This window comes from Thalia democratica, chromosome 1 (assembly GCF_965202585.1).
Source record: "Thalia democratica chromosome 1, ktThaDemo2.hap1.1, whole genome shotgun sequence".
In the NCBI taxonomy this organism is placed as follows: domain Eukaryota; kingdom Metazoa; phylum Chordata; class Thaliacea; order Salpida; family Salpidae; genus Thalia; species Thalia democratica.
This window is the reverse complement of record NC_139165.1, coordinates 41807970-41830937: the sequence shown is the minus strand read 5'-3', so window position 1 is coordinate 41830937 and position 22968 is coordinate 41807970. Positions and strand designations below refer to the sequence as shown.

General features: G+C 24.3%; 1 protein-coding gene and 2 long non-coding RNA genes across 3 annotated transcripts; 1 reads left to right on the top strand and 2 right to left on the bottom strand.

The window, feature by feature from the left end:
* Positions 1-2836: 2836 nt before the first annotated feature.
* On the bottom strand, positions 2837-4578 carry LOC145848921 (uncharacterized). Its single transcript, XR_014372226.1, has 4 exons — positions 4552-4578; positions 3985-4110; positions 3689-3761; positions 2837-2931 (listed from the first exon to the last, which is right to left on the bottom strand). It is a non-coding gene; the product is annotated as an uncharacterized LOC145848921 (long non-coding RNA).
* Positions 4531-11240, bottom strand: LOC145836110 (uncharacterized). Its single transcript, XR_014369884.1, has 4 exons — positions 11132-11240; positions 10812-10918; positions 5173-5232; positions 4531-4647 (listed from the first exon to the last, which is right to left on the bottom strand). It is a non-coding gene; the product is annotated as an uncharacterized LOC145836110 (long non-coding RNA).
* A 3864-nt stretch (positions 11241-15104) lies between these two features.
* Positions 15105-18595, top strand: LOC145849373 (uncharacterized). Its single transcript, XM_082954466.1, has 5 exons — positions 15105-15275; positions 15957-16066; positions 17071-17215; positions 17412-17521; positions 18048-18595. Exons 1-5 carry the CDS (start codon positions 15134-15136, stop codon positions 18294-18296), a joined length of 756 nt encoding a protein of 251 aa, XP_082810592.1. The 5' UTR covers positions 15105-15133; the 3' UTR covers positions 18297-18595.
* Positions 18596-22968: the final 4373 nt, after the last annotated feature.

Genomic DNA, 22968 nt, shown 5'->3' with positions numbered 1-22968 from the left:
AGGTGTAGATCATTATGTACACTTTTTATAATCAATTTCTATTATTTTATTTGTATTTTCTTTTTAGTAGTTAAAAAAAATCTTTTTTTATTTAATGCACAGCATATCACGTATTTAAAATTTTAGTGATTTTGTTAAACTAGTTAAAATATAAACAAATATTAATACTTTCATTTTAAACAGTGTAAGTTTTTCTTTTAAAACCTTTAAATACCTTAATAATTTTTCTAAAGTTTTTCGGGTTGCAACTTTTTGAAACAAAAAAAGTACAACAATTACTTCAACCCAGTCACCGTGTTTTTAAAAGTTAAAAACATGTAAAATTGCCAATTAAAAAAACTTTGCAATATTATATAAGTAATTTATCCAAGTACGTAAGCTTTTGTTGTTTAAAAGGAAAAGTAAAGTCTAAACTTTAAAGAAAAACTTCTAGATTTACTATCTGTCTTTTTTCACATCTAAGGCTTAAGCATAATAAATGATTTTTAAATGATATTCAAACTTAAAAACAAACTATTATAATTTCGTTTTCTTTTTTGAAAATTTCAATTTAAATTTTGTTTTGTTTAGTTGATCAAATTTACATGCTCGAGGGCCACATATTTACACTTCGAGGGCCGCAGTTTGCTGACCCCTAAATTAAATGGATTAATTTGTAGTATAAATGGTAGCTTTCACTTGTAATACTCAGTTTTTATAAAAATTATATCGTGTGACGTATTTGTTCAAAAATTACTTAAAAGTTCTAAATTATTAAGTTTTATACCTAGAAACAGTAAATTATAATTGATTGTCGTGTAATTGTGATTGAGATAATACAAGATTATTTTTTCTGGCACATCCTTTAGTTTTCTAAAAGTTTTAACATAGTCATATTTGTATAGTAAAACTTTAATTTATTTATCCTGACGTTGTTAAAATTTTATTAGCTCTTATAGTTATACTTATATCAAAAACAACAGTACCTTTAAAAGCTGCTTGCCGGCTGTAGCTATTCAAAATTATATTCAGTAATCAAAATAACAAAAATATTTTTGTCAAAAATTCCTTATAATAAGCAAAAATACCAAATAACAACTCAAAAAACCTCACAAAATAAGTTCAATCTGTAGTACAGTTTTTATATTCTTAAGTCAATTTATAAGGGACAAAAATACAAGATTTTATAAGTGTTTTTTAAATAAAACATGTTTAAGATTGGTACTTTAGAGTGGTGAGATTTGTTTAAATGATACTTGATTTAAAAAGAAATAAATAAACAAGGTGCTTGTTTCGATTCGGTTGGATTTTGACTTTGGTTGATTTTGTGTCGGTAGGATTTTGACTAGGGTTGATTTTAACTCGGATGAATTTTGATCGGGTGGATTTTGACTCGGGTGGATTTTGATCGGGTGGATTTTGACTCGGGTTGATTTTGATCGGGTGGATTTTAAACCGGGTGGATTTTGATCGGGTGGATTTTGAAACGGGTGGATTTAGAGTTGGGTTGATTTTGATCGGGTGGATTTTGAACCGGGTGGATTTTGATCGGGTGGATTTTGATCGGGTGGATTTTGAAACGGGTGGATTTAGAGTCGGGTGGATTTTAATCGGGTGGATTTTAACTCGGGTGGATTTTGATCGGGTGGATTTTGATCGGATGGATTTTGAACCGGGTTGATTTTGATCGGGTGGATTTTGACTCGGGTTGATTTTGATCGGGTAGATTTTGACTCGGGTGGATTTTGATCGGGTGGATTTTGACCCGGGTGGATTTTGATCGGGTGGATTTTGAACCGGGTGGATTTTGATCGGGTGGATTTTGAATGCGGGTGGATTTTGATCGGGTGGATTTTGAACGCGGGTGGATTTTGATAGTATACCACTTTGTGCAAACGATGTTAATAGGTCATGTTTATCTGAATTTCTCATAAATAAACACTAAGATTTATCGGAATGTTTTGTTCTACTTAATGCTTATAAAATATTGCTACTTTTTAGAATAGCGAAAAATGGTATAATTGGTTATTAGTTCTACAAATAAAATTTGGGTTTTACCATTTTTTGTAAAGGAAAGTATTGTTTAAATTCTACATCATTTAAAAAAAACTACTCATTGTTTATTTAAAAATAATAATTTTTGTTTTATTAGGCGTAATGTAAAAACAACAACTAAATACAATTGTAAAACATTTTATTACAGTGTTTGTATTTTACTTTGAGTAAAAAAAATGTATATGGGTAATAATAACTTTTTATCGGTTTAAGACAAAAACATGAATTTCCCTAAAACAGTTGAACAAAATATTAAAATATTTAATGAGCACTTAAAAAATGTCAAAAAAAGTATTTTCTAAATAAGTTTTATTTTTAAATGAAAGGATAATAGTAAAAAAATAGTTTAGTAACCCTTAATATATATATATAAAATGTAATTTTTTATGTGTTACAAAACTATTTTAAGATTTTAGAAGCTACTTCAAAAATGTTCACAAAATATCACCACATAAACTATGTTAAAACGTCATATAATTGAATTAGATTAATTTTCAACTACTAAATATTTGCATGATAATAGCAAATGTTTATTCACAACTAGAGATAATTATATAAACTATGTTTTGATACTGTCGTGTTTTATCATATTTTAGCTTAAAGGTTAGATACTTTTTACCAACTATTAAAAGGTTTAATTAGTGTAATATACATTTTAATAGCTTAAACATTACCTATAACTCAGGTAAAAACAAGATTTTTTGGCATAAAATTAGTGAAATAAATACAAAAGTAAAACAATTCAAAGCTAGCTTTGAAAAAGAAAACAGTTTTGAAAACACTCCACAGCGTTTCAACTTTTGTTGGAAATTAACTCCAATGGTGGAGCTGAGGGTATAGTTCCTGAAAATTGGTTACCAATATTGAGATCAACACCGTCGTTGATATACCACACGTCTGAAATTATGATATGCATTAAAATAACATACAGTTACATTAAAATGTTAAGGTTATTCATGTTTGAAAATTTTTATTGTTTATAACTTAAAAGCGTTTAGCATAGGGTTGCCAAACTCATTTCTCTAATCGCCAACTAGGCAGAAAATTAAAAAAAAACAAGTTTAATAATATCGTCTTGTATATTAGTAAATTGCCTATTTAGTTTTCAAAGAAGCGATATAGGCTAATTTGGCAAAAAATTCTAGAATGACGTTCGAGTACTAAATAGTACAAGTTTTGAAACAGCTAATTTAAAAAATACTTTTATTTGAACGCTGTGTTAAAATAACCGTTCTTATAAAAAAAACTTATTATTGTGTTTTTTTACATAAAATAATTATATAAGTAACTAGACTAAAATTACCCGAGGAAAAAAGTGTTGTTTTTTAAAGTTATTCCCATTAAATAAGATAATATAATTAATTTAACAGTCTTGGCAAACAAATCAATATTTTTATTTTGAAAGTATTTATTTTTTGAATACATAATTCTAATTCTAAATGCAATCTGAGATAGAAATCAAAACCTTTTCTCACAAAGTTTGGTTAAATAATTTGTAGTCAAGGATCAAATACAGCTTATTATGTAAAATAGTTTGTTAAGAAGTTCAAACTAAAGCATAAGGTTTATAGTTATTTTTTAACTTAATCTTACCAATTGAAAAGTTTTTTTTCAATTATACTTTGAAAATTTAATATCTATTATAACTCAAAACCTGGTTCGTTGTACGAAGGTAAACTTTCAGTATAACGGCTGGACTCAATTGTAAGAGTTCTTTTCGGCTTTTTCTGTAAAACGTTTTATTTACTTGTTTATGTTTTCAATTTGTTTTATATTTCTTTAATAGTAATATTTGCATCAAAATTTTAAGATAAGTTTTGTCACTAATTCGCTCATATGATTTTAAAGCTCAGCTGTGTTTTTAAAACACAATAAAATAATTAAAATACTAAAAAAGTACAGTCGTAATATTCTACGAATAATTAATGAAAATAACTAAAAAAATCTCACGTCTTCTTCATTTTCTTTATACTCGATATAAGGCAAGGGTATAACCAATAAGACATTGAGAAAGCAAAGAGTGTATTCAATAATACACAAGTCGTACTGGTTTTTTGAATTTACTCTTTCATCTGTCTTAAAGTACTTATTGTTTCAATTTACAAAATTTAAAAAGACTGTAAATCTAGTCAAAATTTAAATGTTTTGAACAGTTTTTTATAATTGTGCATTAAATATAAAATTAAAGCTGTTGTTTAAAGCTTGTAAGCCTGTGAACTTTAGAAAAAAGTTATAAATTATTTTAAATTAAATGTTTTAATTTTTCTTAATGAACATAAACAACTTAAAACACAGAAATTAAAGCTTTTAAACATTAACCAGCAGTTAAAAATAAAAATAAAATTTTTAGTTTTTGTGTTTAAAGTTGTTTATGTTTATTACGAAAATTAAAACAGCTAATATTAGGATCAAATAATTGGTTGTTGCATAAAAAACTACTTCATAACAAATGATTAGAAAAATGTATGTATAAATATAACAATTTAAATGCTATTCCTACAATATAGTAAAAAATACCTCACTGATTCTTCCGGACGACGTTTCTACTAACACGTAACAAATTCCATTGACCAATGACAACGCACCGATAAAAATGTCTAGTCCAATAGAGATCTGATAAATTTTGTAGAAACTTTGTTACAGTGGTCTGTAAAATTTTAACTTAAAGATACAGACTGTTTGAAGAACTAACGTCTAATGAAATTGTATTTCAAAATATAGCGTTGAAGTAGCAACCAGCCCTTAAGAAACAAATATCAGTATTGAAAATTAGGCGGTCAAGAAAATTATTTGTACTAAAGGTATGTATCACTTGATGGTAAAAAATGTAAATTAGTTAAATAAGTAGTTAAATAACTTTAACAATTTTATATATTAGCAAATTTTCTTTGTCAATTAATTTGTTTAGTTAGTCTAGTATGTAAGAACTAAGTTTATAACACCCAGGTTATACTTATAACTATTACTTGATTGTTATTTTTATTTTTAATAGTAAAAAAATAAAATGCAGTTCTTGTTTATACTGTTTAGTAAAAAAATTTAAGTATGTATCATTTTTACTACTAAAACTAAAACAAATAAAAGCTAATTTTAACTCGTTTTTTACAATAATTTATCAGAACTGCAGTTTTAACTTACTTTAAGGTTACTTCTCCAATACCGTATTAGGGGAAACTTACAAATCCAAGCTGTCACCACCTGTTTAAATATTTCTATAGGAAAAATGTTCCACAACTTATTTTATGCACGATTGTTACATAAATCTAAATATAACAAGCAAATCATGGTATTTTAATCGTATGTTCATTAAATACTCAATGTTTTAAACCAGGAGTCGGCAAGCAGTTGGTGCTCGCGGGCCAAATTTCAAGTGTTCAAAATCTTCGCGGGCCACAGTTTTAGTTTTAGTGATATTTAAATATATTTTGACTTTAGTTTTGGTCACACCAGAGATAGTTTTACTTTTTTTCACTTAATTACTTTAAGTGACTTTTAGCTACACATAGAATGCCTATTTAATATATATATATCTATTTAAATAGAATTTACATTGTTTAATATACTTAAGTCTTAATAAAATATGCACTTTATTAAACACTTAATAAGTTAAATTTGATAAAATATTTTTATAATTTTTTTACAACCTAACTCTCTATAAAAACCCGAGCTTGAAAAGCATTTATGGGTCACTTTTATACATTTTTTATATTTTGAACCACCTTTTCATATTTAAAAAAATGTTAACTTTTAAAAATATTTTATGCGTATTAAATAGTTCGCATTCTTTAGAAAATTCATTAATTAGTTAGTTAAATAAAATTAATACTGTAGATAAGTTTAATATAAATTTTTAACATTATTAATGCTGGAATACTTTAATAAAACACGTTATTAGTAATTAATTAGTCTTTTACACGGTTGCCACTTTAAAAGCAAAAATGTCTGAATTATATTAAAAGTTTACTAAAAGTTGAAACAGCTAAAAATTTTCTGCTAATCAGGCTTAAATACATAACTAAAATATCATTATTATTAAAAAGCACAATATGTAAATAGAAAAAAAATTACAATTAGTAAACTACACTACAGTCATAAAAACTTTTCTGAGAATTCGAAGATTTATTCAAAATGTTTGAAATAAAAGTTTCAGATAAACATGAGTTGTATAAAAATTTCTTAAACAGCTTTAACCTAGTCTGAATTAAAAAAAATAATTTAAACTAGTCTGTTTGTTTGGCAAACCTGTTTAGAATAAAGTTCAAAAAATAAAGAAATAACGAAGTTTATTAACAATGAATTAATTATATAAAAAAAAATTGTTGTTCATCTTGAATGGACAATTAAATTATTATCATTTTTAACAAATGTATAAAAATTTAATAAGCTATTTATGAACTAGAAAAACTTATTCTTTATTAACCATTGTAGCAATTCTTTATCTGCAATAAAAACATTGCATTTATTTTATATATATATAAGAATACAATAATAAAGAAGTTTATTGAGCGACAAAAAGCGCTCAAAATATTTGATCCTAGGACCTGGTGCACGAAGAACCTTTTGGTTATCAAGTCGCACACCACGAATACCTTTTAACGTCTTGTCCAGGAATAATTTAAAAAAGAGCAAATGTGAATTATGAGACGAGGTATTAGAACTATAATACGTTAGTCTGGAGTTATTGTGAGAAACGAAAAAAAAAATGGCTAAAGTCAGTTTAACAACGCTCATGATTATTCTTAGTAACTACAGACTGATCAGAAAAAAAACTGTTTAGGCAAGTTATAAAGTAAAGAAGGTAATTACTAAAAAAAGATACCGTTTAGAATTGAAAACTTATTTAAATAACTTGTGTTGGGGTTAGTAAAATATTTTTGTTTATTTCTTCAATGTCAATAAGAAGTCGTGTTTAGGAAAGTTCTGAAGACTATAACGGCGCATAAACCAAATTAGAACTTAAATAAATTTGTTAAGATGTGAGAACTGGTACAGCAGATATTGCTCATTTTATGATTTTTATTACAAGTGTCTTACTAATTTTGACATTTTAGAAGAATTTCTAGGTTTAGTTCCAATACAAAGCACAACAATAGGTTAAGGCATTTTATAAAAAAAAAGTGCAATGCACCAATATAAAGTTTCAAAAAGTACAACTTTTGCTTCTATTTTTTGATATAATTAAGTTAACAGCAATATAAACTGTCTTAAATAATATTGAAAAATTTAATAGATGCTGATAAGCTCTTTAAATGTGTTTTTTAGTAAAAAAAATTTAAATGGTAGATTTTTTGTGTCAAATCGATATTTTATTACTTAACATGTAAAAATTGTTTTAAATTCAAGGTTTTTTCGATAATTCTCAAATTCAAGGCTTTTACAGATCACTTAAGCATAAATTTTCAAATTCCAAGTTTTTCCGGGATTTTTTGGCAACACTTCTACGTATACAATTAATATAAAAAATTATCAAATTATATCAGCTGCAAGACTTAAAGTCTAAAATATATTTTAATTCAAACCAACATTGTTTATTGAACAAAACATACATCATAAGTTTAATTTACCACTCTTTAAAGCAAAAAAGTCAGTCCGAGTAACCAAAACTAGCCTGATATTTTAGCATACAAAAAGCAATTCAAGTCAAAAACTGAAAAATGACTAAATTTGCCAGAGATTTGAAATCTTCAAACAGTCATAGTCTGAGTGTGTGGCAACTTTTATTTGATCGAATTTGAACTATTTCGATTAAATTTGTACAAAATTAATAAACTGCCATTTCTCATCTAATTTGTATTAAATAAGTAGTTCCATAAAACAGCAACTGTTTATATTAGTATGCAATGCACAAAAATTAACTTATTTTGCCAAAAAGCATTGTTTGAAAAAACAAAAAGTATACCTAATAAAAACTTTTTTAATTTATGTCATATATATACTGTTTTAAATGTGTCTGTACACATTTAAATACAGTAACCTCTCGGATCTTTACGCACTCGTGACGTTACGCACTCTCGTTTAGTTACGCATTTCAGAATTCTATAAAATTCAGAAAAAAAAAATAATTTTTTTAATATTGCACAAATTAGGTTTAATGTATATTTTTAATTTTAAACATGTTTTTGAATGCTAACACACCTCTCTATATCTTTAGACTTTGTAAATTTATGTTCCTTGACTAATTGATAAACATTTAGTTATACCTCAGTATATCAGAAATGTTGTTAACAATAAGAGATTAAATCAAAATTCTGAAATAAACATGACTGTGTTTAATAATGAAAGTATAATGAAATAATGAGAGTTTAAAACACAATGAAATTATACAACAGTCTTGCCCTATATATTAATAAACACCATTTTATAATTGCAAAGAAATTCTTAATTATAAATTGAATTTGCTAAGAAGAATAGAATATAAATGTCACATATAAATAAAGATAAAGGTAATTTCTACTTACTATTAAAATAGTAAAACTATTTCTACTCGTATTATTATTAGTTTATAGAAATTCAAATCCTTTTTTTTAATATATGTATAGTTTTATCTGTTGTTTTCATATTTATAAATGAAGTAAACAAATAGTTAAAAGTGGGAAAGTTCCCAGTCTGCTTTTAACTTGAAGCAATATTAAAAAACAGCCATTATAGTGAGTATATTTGGTACCTCTCGTTTCTTTACGATCTCTCATATCTTTACGCACTTTTTCTGTGGACACAATGTGCGTAAATAAGCGAGAGGTTACTGTATTGCATGTAGAAACAATAATGTTAGAAAACTATGCATAAACTAAATTTTATCTCGTTAAGGATTAAATAAAAAGTAGTTTAAAATATAAGCATCTTTGTTCATTGGTGTGTATAAAAATTAATTTAAAATGCAAAGGAGACTTCTAAAAAATCAAAGGTGTCAAAACCAAAATAAATTTTATGTTATTTCTTATTTTTATTATTGTTATTTTAAATGTTTTTGTCCACACTAGAATATAATTTTTAGTAATAGAACATCTGTTATAGAAACTTAGGTTTAAAAAAACGTGTAAAAAAAAACTGTAAAGAAATATCAATTTAGTTTATTACGGTGCATTACTTTTGTACAAAACGGAAAACATTTGCATTTAGTTTATTTACTAAATAGGTATTACTTAACTATCTTACTAATTCCAAGCACTTTTTACACTCTTTTTTCAAAAAATAATTTGCTGTTTTTAAAAGAAAGTTATTATGAAACTGGAAAAAAAATCTGGTGGAATGCTAGCCTGTCTTTTTCACATTTTTAAGCTAAATCAGTAAAGTCTTTTAATTGTTTTAAAATGTTATAAAGGAATTTAAAACCAAATCAATCATTTTTGCTCAGCGGGCCACTTTTACATGCTCGCGGGCCACAAAATTTTCTTTCGCGGGCCGCATTCCATTCAAAAAACTAACGTGCTCGCGGGCCGCATTTGGCCCGCGGGCCGCAGTTTGCCGACCCCTGTTTTAAACCATTGCAGTACTGGTAATTTTATTCTTCTAATACAAAAACATAGTTTTACTTAGATTCAGCTTAATCTTTAAGTAATTTAAAATTTATTATTTTTCTTTTTACTGCTTATGACATAATCTAGATTATTTTTAAACCTCATTCGTAGTTGTGACTTATAAATTTAAATGCATAAAAAAGTAACTTGATAACAATATCAAAAATATTTTTTAGTTTTGCATAGTTCAAAGAAGTACTTAACATTGTTTTTGCAGAAAAAAAAACTTGTTTTGTTTTTGATAAGGTTTGAAGTTTTTTTTTTTTGATCAAGCTATCTAAAATTTTTTGTCAAATTTATGTTAACTATTTATGTTTAAAGTGTACCTTAATTAAAAACATTAACTTTAACAATTAAAATAAATACTCACTAATGTGTTTCAAAAACATCAGTAGTATTCAGTTATTTATTGTTTTTTTAAACATATAAGTGATGATATTGTAACACAAAATAATTTAAAAGCTATTTAGTTTTATATTAGGTAAAAAGGTTACTTTAAGTTTAATAAACCTCTGCAAGCGCTACATATAAAGCTCGATCATTAACAATGATTAGAGGAACTTGCTAATTACCGCGACTAAAAGAGTTTTGCTAAAAAAATAAGACTCAAAGCTTAAAAAATAAAAATTTAAGAAAATAAATTTGTTTAACTGAAATGTTGAGTGCTTGTTTAACTTTTGTTTTTTAATCAATTTCTGTATCTTTAGTTTTAGTGTTGTGTATACTATCTGTGCTTTATAAATTTCTAAGCACATCACAAATATTCGATTCCTGTTTAAGTAGGCCAACAATTATTTTAAAGCTATTTGAATTTCAAAAAAACTAAGTTATTTGTAAGTTTTAGTGTGTTAATTTTTATTTTCATTTATGCGAATTAAAGTTATTAAACTTTCGTTACAGTCTGGCTAAGTATTGAATGATCTCTACAAATATATTTATTTTTACTTATTGTGCTTAAAAAATTATGAGCAGTGTGATAAGCAATTTAAAGTAAACTTTTTTGTTGTTAAGAATAATGGATATTTTATTGTGTATGCATTACATCAAAAAAAAAGTCAATTACATGTATTTAAAATTAAGTCAATTAACTTTTTCATTAAATTTTATTAAAAGTGATAAAAAAGTGTTTTACATGTTTAAAACTACATAAATCGAAACGTGATTACTCAAAGCTAGCCAACTATATAATCAAAAACAACGCATAACACTATGGATAAATACCTTAGAAAGTTGTCTTCATACTAAAACAAAACAACTAACAGCTGCGGAGAAGACCAGGTGTTTGTGATAAACAATCTTGAGGTTAGCATAATAATCAATGTTGAGACATGCTACCAGTAAAATAAGCCCAGAAACAGTTGCACTTACTACCTAGAAAAAAAAAATATTTTAGCAAATAATGAGTTCAAAGATTGTATAAGTAGTTTAAATAAAGCAGTTTGTTTTTGCTGTAATTTTGAGAAAAAAATACTGCAAAACGAAGTTTTACTCAGATAGATAGAAAATATAAAAAAAATAATTAAACTTAATTACAAAAAAAATAAACAAAAAGTAATAAAGTAGCTTCAAAATAAACATACCCATAATTTATTTTTAGTTTTTACAATGTCAACATGATGCATTTTAATTTATCAGATAATGAACAGATATTCTGAAAACTGCTTCAATTGTTTTGTATATTTTGTCAAATGTTAAACTGTCAGAGTAAAATATGACGTTTTAGTGTTTAAAGTGAAAATTGTTAAACAACTATTTATAAGTGATCATTTACCAGTTTAGTAAAATTTAACTTAAGAGAAAATGCTTTTTCAAGTTCCTATTCCTAAGTTTTGTTATAAACCTGAAATTTTTAAAGACTCAGTTTTTTAAAGGTTAACATGACAGTTTATTTAACTGATTAAGAAATTAAATATTAAGAACTATATTTACAGCTAATTTTAATTTAAAACAAATCTTTTTTAGAATAGAACTTTGTTAATATGATGACTAAGTCCATACGTCTTATTTAAAATATTTTTAAATTTCTATTTGAATTTAACATCACATTTCTTTAGAGTTTTATTTAACGAGATTAGTAATAAAATGATAACAGAAAACTAAAAGTATGAAACTAGTCAAGACATAAAAAAGCTTTTTTTTGACATTATAACAAACTAAATTTAGGCTTTTTCAAAAAATAATTAGAGCTTTTTTTTAATAAATAAAAACGTCATTATTAAAAAAACTTAGACAAAAAAAATGGTTACAAATGTTAGCATTATAACAAAACTGAAAACTATTTAAAATTCTAACACAATGTAAGTTTTTTGTATACAACTAATTGCAGTTTACACTTAAAAACTGTAACAAACAAATTATATTTCTCAATAATAACAACCGAGGCTAATACTTTTACCTTTTTCTCACACAAAAACATATCATATGATTTGTTTTGAGAGCCAAGATAATTAAATGCTTTTTCTGAAGTAAAACGAACTCTTGTGACTTTTACTTTTTTAATACTTTCAAATTAAATAGTATATTTGCACATGGTTGTAAATTTCTTAACAATTAACTTTTTTTATCATACTTTGTATTACACTTCAGTATAGTTTTAAGTAAAAAATGTTTAAAATTCTGTTAAATTAGTTGTTTTGAATTATACATTGCCTATTAAAGAAAAATACTTAAACATATTAAACTAAATAAGTTTAACTTATCTTTTTAACCTTAATTTGTAAGCATACTAACAATTTCATGTCAAAAAAGTTTTTTTTTTAAGTTTAAATATATATAGATTGCAACAACAATCATTTTTTAAACCTATTTCAAGCATCAAGTTTATAATTATTGGTCAAAAAAACAGTTTTGAGTTTTTTTACTAGTTTTTACGACCTGTTTAGATAAATTAACATTTTTAGCAGCTTTTTTTGTTGTGCTTATTGATATAAAACTTCTAAAAAAAAATCAAATCACACAAAATAACACGCAAAATAGAAGTAATTTAAAGCATAATAAAATACAACTTAAGTTAAAATTTTAAATACACTTGTTGTTAATATGCTTACGAAAATCAACTAACTATTAAAAATAAGTTGTTTATTTTATTAGTTATATAATTTTATTTTTATACGTTTAATAGTAAAATATGTTCTAAATGTATTTTGACCCTTAACAAGCTCAAAAAACACTTGAGAGTTTATAAAGCAAAATGAATATGCAATAATTTTTTATCTACAACCAATTTTTAATTCTTTATAAAAGAAGTAGTTGCAATAGTGATGGGCAACTTTTCTATTCTACAAGATTACTAAACGTTTTGTTTGCAGGCTTGATTTACTGAAAAAAATCCTTTCGGATCCCGTAATTGTGAAAAATATTAACAAATAGTCAAAAAATACCACAAAAAAACAAGAATTTAGAACATACTTTTTGATAAAATGATCGTTTACTAAAAGCACAAGATCTATTATAGAAAAACTTACACCTTGCGTTGCGTATCCTTTAGTTTATTTTTTTTTATATGTATGTATACTTAGCTCAGTTCATTTGTGTCAACTAGTATTTATAACTTTATATCACAAAAGTTGTTACATAGAAACTTACCTTAGAGTCAAAACAAATACTTTAAAATTTGTAGGTGCTAATGAAGATATATTGATAGATAAAATACTAAATTTCTCAATTAAAAATAAAGATTATTAAGAACTTGTTAAAACTATCAGTAAAACTAAACAAAACAAAATATAATGCTGTATTTATTGATATAGATAAACATGTGTTAAAACTAAAAAGCTTCAAAATTGTTAACAATTAATTCATATTAAACAAACTTAAAACCACTAATATGTTCATTATATATTACATTAAAGTATAGACTTTAACAAAATTACAAAAAGTTTCAATGTATTAAATAAATAAATAGATATTCTTCAATAATGACTTTTTTTTAAGAAGCTTTAACTAAAGAGCATAGTACTACAATTTAGAATATCGTTTCTATCTATTACAGATAGATACAAACACTGGTTACACGATGGTTCATAAGTATAAACATTTTTATTCAATTTTAAATATTGAAACCAAACCTTTATTAAGATGTGATTTTTTAAATAACGGTTTTTGTTTATTTTACTACATTTAGATGTTTCAAACAATAGTGTCATATTATAATTAAAATAGTTATATTGACAAATTTCATATATTTAAGTAAAGAAAGCTTAACATAAAAAATTATAGTATAGATATAATATTCATTTCTAAGAAGCACTGCATACTTAGTAAAAATATTAATATAACTTAGACAAAATGTAAGTTATATAATGCAACCGCGCCGTTCATTATTACGTAGCAACAAATCTTGCATGCTTGAGTAATTTTTACACATTGTGTGTGTGTTGAGATGACAAACAAAAACGCTTAGCTGTTTTATTCGTTACGTTTAAATATTAGTTGTTACTTAGTTATTTAATAGTCAAGTAGTTTTTTTTATTGTTTTTTTGTAGGTAAGTAGTTCTTTAATTTTATAAGAACATTTAAACATTTAGTTTATTAAGTTATCCATAGTCATTAAAAAAAGGTTTATAGTTATAAAGTTAAGTTTATTGCTAGTTTTGGTTTTTTTTTTTTGTAAAATTTTAGTTTATAAGATTTATTACTAGTTTGATTTAATATTTTTTTTAATTTTTTTTTACAGTCTTTAAAATTGCGTTGTAGCAGCTTTCATTGACTTTTATTATAGTTTTAAGTGAGTTTTCAAGGGTAAAATTTGTTGTTAATTCTAAAAACAAGGTATTTATAAAAAATGTATGTATTGCAAAACAAATTAAGCATACTTTGATTAGTTGGAATAAACAAACCAGTCTTTAAAGGTTAGGGTAAATCATTTTAAACCTGTCTTTGTCACGACAACAAAAGCTAGTTTTCTCGAACAAAGCTAGCTAAATGATTTAATGTCATAAACAGAAATTACTAAAACATCCTGTTAACATCCTGTACTAGTTAAAAATTAATAAGGAGAAAAGCTGTTTTGTAAAAATATATTGAAAATTCTAAAACTAACAAACAACAACCTTTTCTATTTGTTTTAAACTCAGCATTTAAAAGATATAAAAAAAACTAAAGATAACTGTATTACTTTACTGATGAGAACTGCTCGAAATGTATTGAGTTTTAATAATTAAAAAAATTTTTTTTCACTTCTTACATCAATTTTTGTGACTTTTTAAAAACAAAAAATATCAGTTAATAATTTTTTTTTAAATTTTAATTTTCAGGTTAACAATAAACATAAAACAAAACATAAAAATTTACTAAAACTAAATGAGTTCATATTATACCGGCAAAAATGGTTTGCTAGTGTTTAGAAAACCATTTTCTTTGTCTGATGAGTTTTTATATCAAAGAACTTAAAAGCTCAAACAAACAATTGGACATTAACCATAAAATAGTTTGATGACTACCATATTTACTTTCGTAATACAACGATAAAAACATATTTAGAACCATAACTCTTTAAAAAAACAGTTTCACTAATTTACTTAACATCAATGAAAGAGTTCTTCATAGATACAATAAAATAAACCAGATTTAAATGAACCAAAATGAAGGTAATATTAGCCGGGTACCCGAAAACTGGCACTAAAACAATGAGAGCTGCTTTTCTTGAACTAGGATTCAGCAATTACGATTTTCCTGAAAACTGTCAGTATTTGAGGAAAGATTGGATGAAAATATTCACAACAGGTTTGATTTCACAATTTTTATGTGTTGTATGCTTCTTTAGAAAAAAATCATCTTAGTTACAAAATAGGGTTTTAAATATGCTTTTCAAGTTAAAAATACCTGGCTGTTTTTAAATTTCAGGTTAATAGTTTTATTAAGTCATTAAAATAATTTATGTTTAAGTTTATTAAGTTGACTTTTAGTCAACTTAATAAAACAGTTACTTTGTGAGTAACAAATAAAACTAACACAGAAAAGGTCTTAAAGAATAAAAAGAAAACATATTTTTACTTTGATTATCAAGTATTTTACTTTAAATAAAATGCTATTATGAATTGTTATACTATTACATGATGTATTAACATAATTATTATGTTTATTTTTTTATGCGTTTTTACTTTTAATATTAAACAAATCAAACTCAAAATATTATTTTTAATTTAATACAATATTTATACTTGACGCTAACTCGCGTCTATTTAATCTCGGCTATTGTATTTTTGACACTAAATTTAAGTTGTATATAACATTTTAAGAGAGCTATACGTGTATAAAAACTCAAAATGAGTATAATTTAATGAAATAAAGAAGAATGTTTTTAAGTTAGCAAGCAATAAACAAAGTTTTTATTTATAAGTTAAATACACACTGTTAATATTAAACTATTTTAACTCACAGTTTCTTAACTAGTTATTATTATAGGAGGAACAACTGACGACTTCAAAAGGATGTTTGAAAATGTAGATACCTGCACAGATATGCCTTGTTGTTATTTCTGGGAAGAAATTCATCAGGCTTTTCCCGATGCTAAAGTAAGTATATATCATAGTGTAAAATATAACAATTTTATGATTTGAAAATCAAAATTTTTTGAGCAACTAAAAATATCGTATTTTCGGATTTGTAATTTTTTTTTTAATTATAGGATTTTATATAAATAAATTTTTGTTAAAAATCAATAGTGGTGTCTTACATATAAAAATCTTTATTAATAACTAAACTCAGAATATGGCTTAAACAAAATCAATTCTTTATAAATTAATGAATATGCTAAAAATTGCTCAAAAAATTTGTAAAAAATTGACTTAGTCATGTGAAAGCTATTAGTTCTCTTAAATCATTAAAAAAGTTAAAAGGTTTTCCAAAATACACTAAAACGATTTTACACGAACATTAAACATTTTTTTAACTAAGTAATTGCAAACTCTTTAATGTAAAAATTAATGGTTTAATAAAGGCTCTATACAATTAATCACAAATATTGTTATTTAAACATTAAATTCAGTTCATTCATTTAAAATAACACTTTGAGTTTAAATAATTTAAGTTTTAAAACATACGTTAAGAATCAAAACTGGTACCAAAAATTTCCTAAATTTAAAAAATCTTTTAGATAAAAATATGCTTGAAGTTGTTTTATTGCTAATTAAAAGTTTCTTATTAGAACATAAAAAACACCTGTTAAATTAAGTCCTAACCAAAATCTAAAAAAGTCTTAAAACAAAAACATTTCACTTAAAAACTTCATAAGTTTAATTAGATAAACTTACTAACAAATAAGACATTGACATCTAAAAAATTGTTAACAAACTAAACATTATTTAAAAAAACTATTATAAACTTTTTAAAATAGAAATTAAAAAATAAGATCTTGACAGATTTATAAAATCGCAAGTTATCAAAACAAACTACAATTTTATTAATTTAAACTAAAGTTAGATTAATTTTCTTGTGAAAATTTTTAACGTTTGTAAAACCGTTAGCCTATATTTGTAAACTAATAAACTTTCTGATTTTAAGTTTTCAAAAACTACAGATAATATTGACGCAACGTGAGAACGAGGACATCTGGTGGAGAAGTTTTAAAAAGCAGATGGCCACCGGTGACGGAATTATGTTCAAAATACTACCTTACTTGTCTCCCACTTATTACTTGTTTAACAAGTTTCTCAGGAAAATGTGTTAGCTGTTGTTGGTCTATACTTTGTTATATCCTGGTAATTTTTTTTTATATGAATACATATTACACTAAAAGGTTATTTAGAACTTTTTTCATAATCAGCATGCAAAACATGTATGAAATAAATCTTTTATTTTTAAATACTGAAAGTACTAAAGGTTATTTTTAGCAGAACTTACAATGTGTTTTCTCAACAGCATACGTGGTTTTTGGTACATATGGAACGGAGCCTTGGTTCGGAGAAAACGTGATCAGTGAAGTCATATTGAAAGGAAAGTATAGAAGGCATAACGCACATGTGTTACTAGTAAGTGCTTTGGAAATCTTCATTCTAACTTAAAAAACATTTTTTGTATGTAATGTTGTGTTTCTTATAAACACAAGTGACTTACATTAATGCTATTAAAAATCAGTTATTGATGCTGCTGAAACTTTTCTTTTACTTAAAGTGAATATTACAGCAAGATAAAATAAGTTTAACTAAGCTATTTAACAAAGTTTACAAACACGTTTACGATTTCGACTGATTGAGAAATTTAGTTAAAGTTAATCTATTTCAAAAATACTAGTTACTGAGGATTTAGTCTTCTCCGTTTTGTTTGCTTTTATTTTAATTTATTTGTTTTAATTTTTTACAGAATTATTTTCTGTATATAAAAGCACGGTTACAGTTTTTTTTTTTTTTTTTGTAAAGCAAAAGGTATCCAAAGCAACTTTTTCATGTAACCATGTACAAGATTAACTCACATGACGCAAATCATCAAAATGTGTACATTTACTAAAAAAATTTAACGTAAAAAGAAATTCTATATTTTTATAACAATTATCCACAGAACGCACCGCCAAACAAGCTTCTAGTCTTCAAAATCGAGGAGGGCTGGGGACCCTTATGTAAATTTCTGGGACTCCCCAAACCCGATACTCCGTTTCCGCACAGCAACAGGGGCGCCAAGATCACCGAGGAGTGGATGAATAAGCACCCCTACTTTCGCGGCATCCAATCGGAAATGAGTATAACAGTTTTCAGCCTGCTGATTGGAGGAATCGCGGCCGCTTGTTGGAAGTGGAAATTTTTCGGCTAGAAAGAAACTTTATGATTGTTTTAAAATACTTTATTTAATTTCAGAAAGTATTGGTTATTGAATTTTTAGCATAATTTTTGTTTTCAATTTCTTTATAGAGCTAACTAAAACTTTTTTCTTTTTATTCAAACTAAATAACTGTTATTTTAGTTCTACACTGAACTATACTTAAATTTTTGTTAAGTTTTAAAACTACTATACTGTGTTTAATATCTGGTTTAAAAACATCGCTTTGTACGTCTACTAGCTAAATTTAATTCATTTCTGATTTTTTTATTTAAGTTACAATGCATTGTGTTCAAAAAAAAAAAAACAAAAGATTAAACCGTTTATAAGTTTCAATTAATGAGAATATTATAATTAAAATTAATTAATTGTCTCTTAAAAATATAACATTATTTGAAAATATTTTAATTAAAATTCTTAATAAATCTAAAAAAAACATTTATAGTTTTCTATTGGTTTAACTTTTTATCTAGAAAGTCGTCGTTTCAATAAAAAAAATATAAAATTACAATATTGTTATTTTTAAGACTTATTCCATATTATTTAACTTTTATTTTATTTTATTTAAAAGTGTAATAAATTCAGAACGACTTTAGTTGTAGAAGTTCATTTTAGTTTTAGTATAAGTTAAATTGTAAAATACAACTATGTGTATATATAAACGTTACCAAATAGTACAAACCACAAAAGTATTTAAACAATCAGTTTTGTCGTACAATTTGCTCTATGTAAATTTGAAAACACTTGAGATTTGATAGGTAAAGCACAGAAAGTAACAATTTTAGTTTTCAATTAGTTTATCTAAAAATATATACTGGAATAATAAAATTTATTATACGTAGATAAAAAATTCTAGCCTTTAAAGTTGTTATGTTTTTATTTTTTGCGTACCGTTTTCTTTAAAGAGTTTTTACTTACATTTCCAGTAATTCAAAATAAACTGAACAAAACTAATAACAGAACATAACTACAGTTAACCTTTTCAAGAGTTTCAATTTACCAAAAGTAACATTTTAATTTATTACTGTTATTTTGCTGAATATTCTAAATATTTTATCATTTTTTAAACCAAGGTTCAGCAAACTGCGGCCAGCAGGACTTTAAATGCGGCCTTTAAGCCAAACGTAAGGTACTTTTCAGCAGAAAATTTGTTTTTTAAACTAATAACACGAAAATTTTTTGTAGAAAATAGTTAAAACTAGAACTTTGTTACTGCTTATTTTATCACGTTTTTAGTATAAAACTCTATTTTTTATAAGTGGTTTATTGAACAAAAACAAAAAATTGCTTAAAATATTGGGGTTCAAGGACCTTTGTACACAAAAAGACCTCTCAGTCATCGAGTTGCTTACCTAACTTAATCAAAATTATAATGAGCTAAAATATAAAATAAATTAAAAAAAAATTACAGTCAAAATTTAAACTATAAAACTAAAAACTCTATAAAAAATAATACTATTAAATTTTACAACATTAAATATTTTTCAAAAAAATTTCCTAAAAAAAAGATTTTTATATAATAGTATCTAAAATTATACACACATAAAATATATATTGAACTGTTCGTTAAAAGGTAAAATTTCAATGTGAAATGTTTTTAATTTTAAAACTTGTCAATAATTTTAGCAAAGAATTTAATAAATATATAAATGAAAAAGAAAAATAAAAAAAAAACAAATTTGAAGCTTTATTTAAAGTATTTTTATGAATTTAGATTCTACTATCAACTTATTTTAACTGATTAAAAAAAAAGTAATGATAAAATTTAGCGAAACATTTAAGAAAATAAGAATAAAAAAGATTAAAGCTGCAATATTCAGAAAAAAAGTATAATAAAGCAGTATCCAATAAAAACAACAGATTTTTTTTTTCTTAAGCTAAATAAAAAGTTAAAATAAATATATCCTTTTAAAAAATATCAGTTTTTACAAACTTGAACAAATATCTAGATATAGGAGTTTAACTAAACCATATAATATTTTAAACAACCACAAAAAAAAACTAAAAATAGTAAATAAGTTTATTTTTTGGAAAAACACTAAAAAATAAATAAGATAAAAAACACAATAATCATAAAATGTTACAATTTATTTCTATTTTCAAATTTTATCAAAGATTTCAGCTCAAGATTTGAATATTTGACTCTCTTGTTTTTTGGCAAAAATATATTAGGAGATTAATAATTTTATTTATAGAGATAAAATGTAGACTACTAAATGATTTTTTTTGCGTATACACTAACAAACTACAAAAAAAAACATTAAAACCTCTACAAACTAGACTGGACCAATGTTATTGAAAATTATTTGATATACTCAAAAAATATAAATACCTACTCAGATGAAATACGAATACTAATCTACTGTTTATAAACAAATAAATAAATTGTTGTTCTACTTATGTAAAATTTATTGAATAAGTTGATCATTTAATTAATTATCCTTTAGTTCAACCTGGAACCTTTTAATATTTCGAAAGATTATTTAGCAGAAAGACTTTCATTTTACTTTAAAAGTAATTCTAGTTTACCTTTAGGTATATTTGATATTTGTTTACTTTTAATTTTAAAGTCTATGAGTTTTTTTTTTACTTTTTCTATAAACGCTTTTAAGACTTCAATATTTTAGATAAAAAAATTGCTTAGTTCCAAACACGTAACTATTTTATTTACGAAATATTATGTTTTGTCGAAAAATATAATTGTGATCGTTTTGAAAAAAAGTCATTTCATGAGATCAAACATAAACGTGCTTTATTTTCAAGTTTCTTGTTGCTATATTTCACTAAAAAATTTGTATAAGATATCAAACAATAAAACTTTTATTAGTCATATGAGGAGATATTTTGTGTAAAGAACTAATTAAAAGGGTAATTTAAGTTTAAACTTCAAATTCAAACCCATTTAAATAAAAATCACATGATCTTTGCTTCCTTAACAAATAAGAAAGCAGCAGAAAAAAAAATGTTGGTTTTAGATATTTTTAAAAAGCTTTTTGTTTTTCTTATAAATCATGATGCAGCATTATCTGTTTTGATTAGTATAGTTTTTAACAGTTTGAAAGTTATATATTACATTTTTTTCGTGATGTAGCTAAATTTATGAACATATAGTTTTCTCAGCAAGTAGATTATTATTTTTTGAATATTTTTTCAAGCTTTAAACTTTATAGATTGGTTTAACGATAAAATATTATTGTTTTAAAACTATTTCGAAGTAAATATTGTTGTAGTGAATTACCTAATAGTAGTTTTTAGTAAAAGTATAAAATCATTAGATTAGTTTTTCAAAGTAAAATTAATACTTAGTAATAATTTACTTTACCAAACATAGCTAAAGTGAGATTAGTTTGTAATAAATTAACGTGCAAAAATGTTTTAAAAAACTTATATAACCTGCTTGTTTTCGTTTTAAACTTCGGTCTTTTTTAAAAAAATTTTAAGATAAATAAAGTTTTTAGTTTTGCTAAAATTTCGGTAAAAATCCTAAAATTATTAAAGTTTATTTACATATAGTGCACGAAATTTTTCTACCATAGGACAATAGTTAGTAAGAAACTTAAAAAGTAAATGAGGTAATTAAACAGTAATTAGAAAATCTTTAGTATAAAAAAATGATTAATTTTGAAAATTTGTGCCAAAAGGGCAATAGAGTAATAACTTTTGAAAACCGTGATCAATTAATTGAATTGACATAATGTAGTATTGATAATTATTTTGACATAAAAAATAAAAATAAAAGTCAATTTAGGTTTTTAAAACAGTTGTTTTTGAATCGTAAACAACAATGAAGACACGCTTTTGCTTGCTGGTACTTAGTGCATATTTAGCAATAATGACTTCTGAGAAAACAACATCTCTTCCAATTGAAAGTTTGACTTATATTTTTCAAGTTATAACATATAAAAACTATTTAAAACCTTTTTTTAGTTTACTAATTAAACATTAAACAAAATAAAGGTAGTTTATTTTTAAATATTAGTGTCATTAACAATAAAAACTTTGTGATCTTAGAATTAATTAACTTTATAAATAGTAAATAAAATATTTAAAAACAATTTATATTACTGTTCTGGTTTAAATAACAAACTAAATTGCTAAAATGACTTTAGCAACCAAAACATAAGCTTTATACATAATAACTTAAAAATATTTCTTTATGTTTAAAATGTAAAAACCCAAAGCATATTACAAATTTTTTGTTAAACGATTTTAAACTTTTCTTGTCTAAAATGAGTAAGTTATTTATTTTAGTACTAAATAAAATCAATTAAACGATTACTAACATGACCTTTTAGACTTTACTTAACACTAGTTCTTTTAAATTTTGTTTATAGGCATTTATTTATTATTTTTGAACTATTTAACTATGTTATGAACGACAATTTCAACACAAACAGCTCAATTTCTTTAAAAAAAACTTTAAAAAGCCACAACTTAAAAAGTAGTACACATTATAAAAGTAAAAAATACCTAGGCTCTAATTTATAAGATTATGTTAGTAAATAATGATAAATATATTTAAAAAGAATTTGAAAATTAATAAAAAACTATGATTTTTAACATATTCTAACCCGATTTTGAAAACAATTAAAACTTTGCAAAAACTGAGTTTTTGTACTAATTAGAACGTACGAATTGTTTCTCATAATAACTAACTTATATAAAT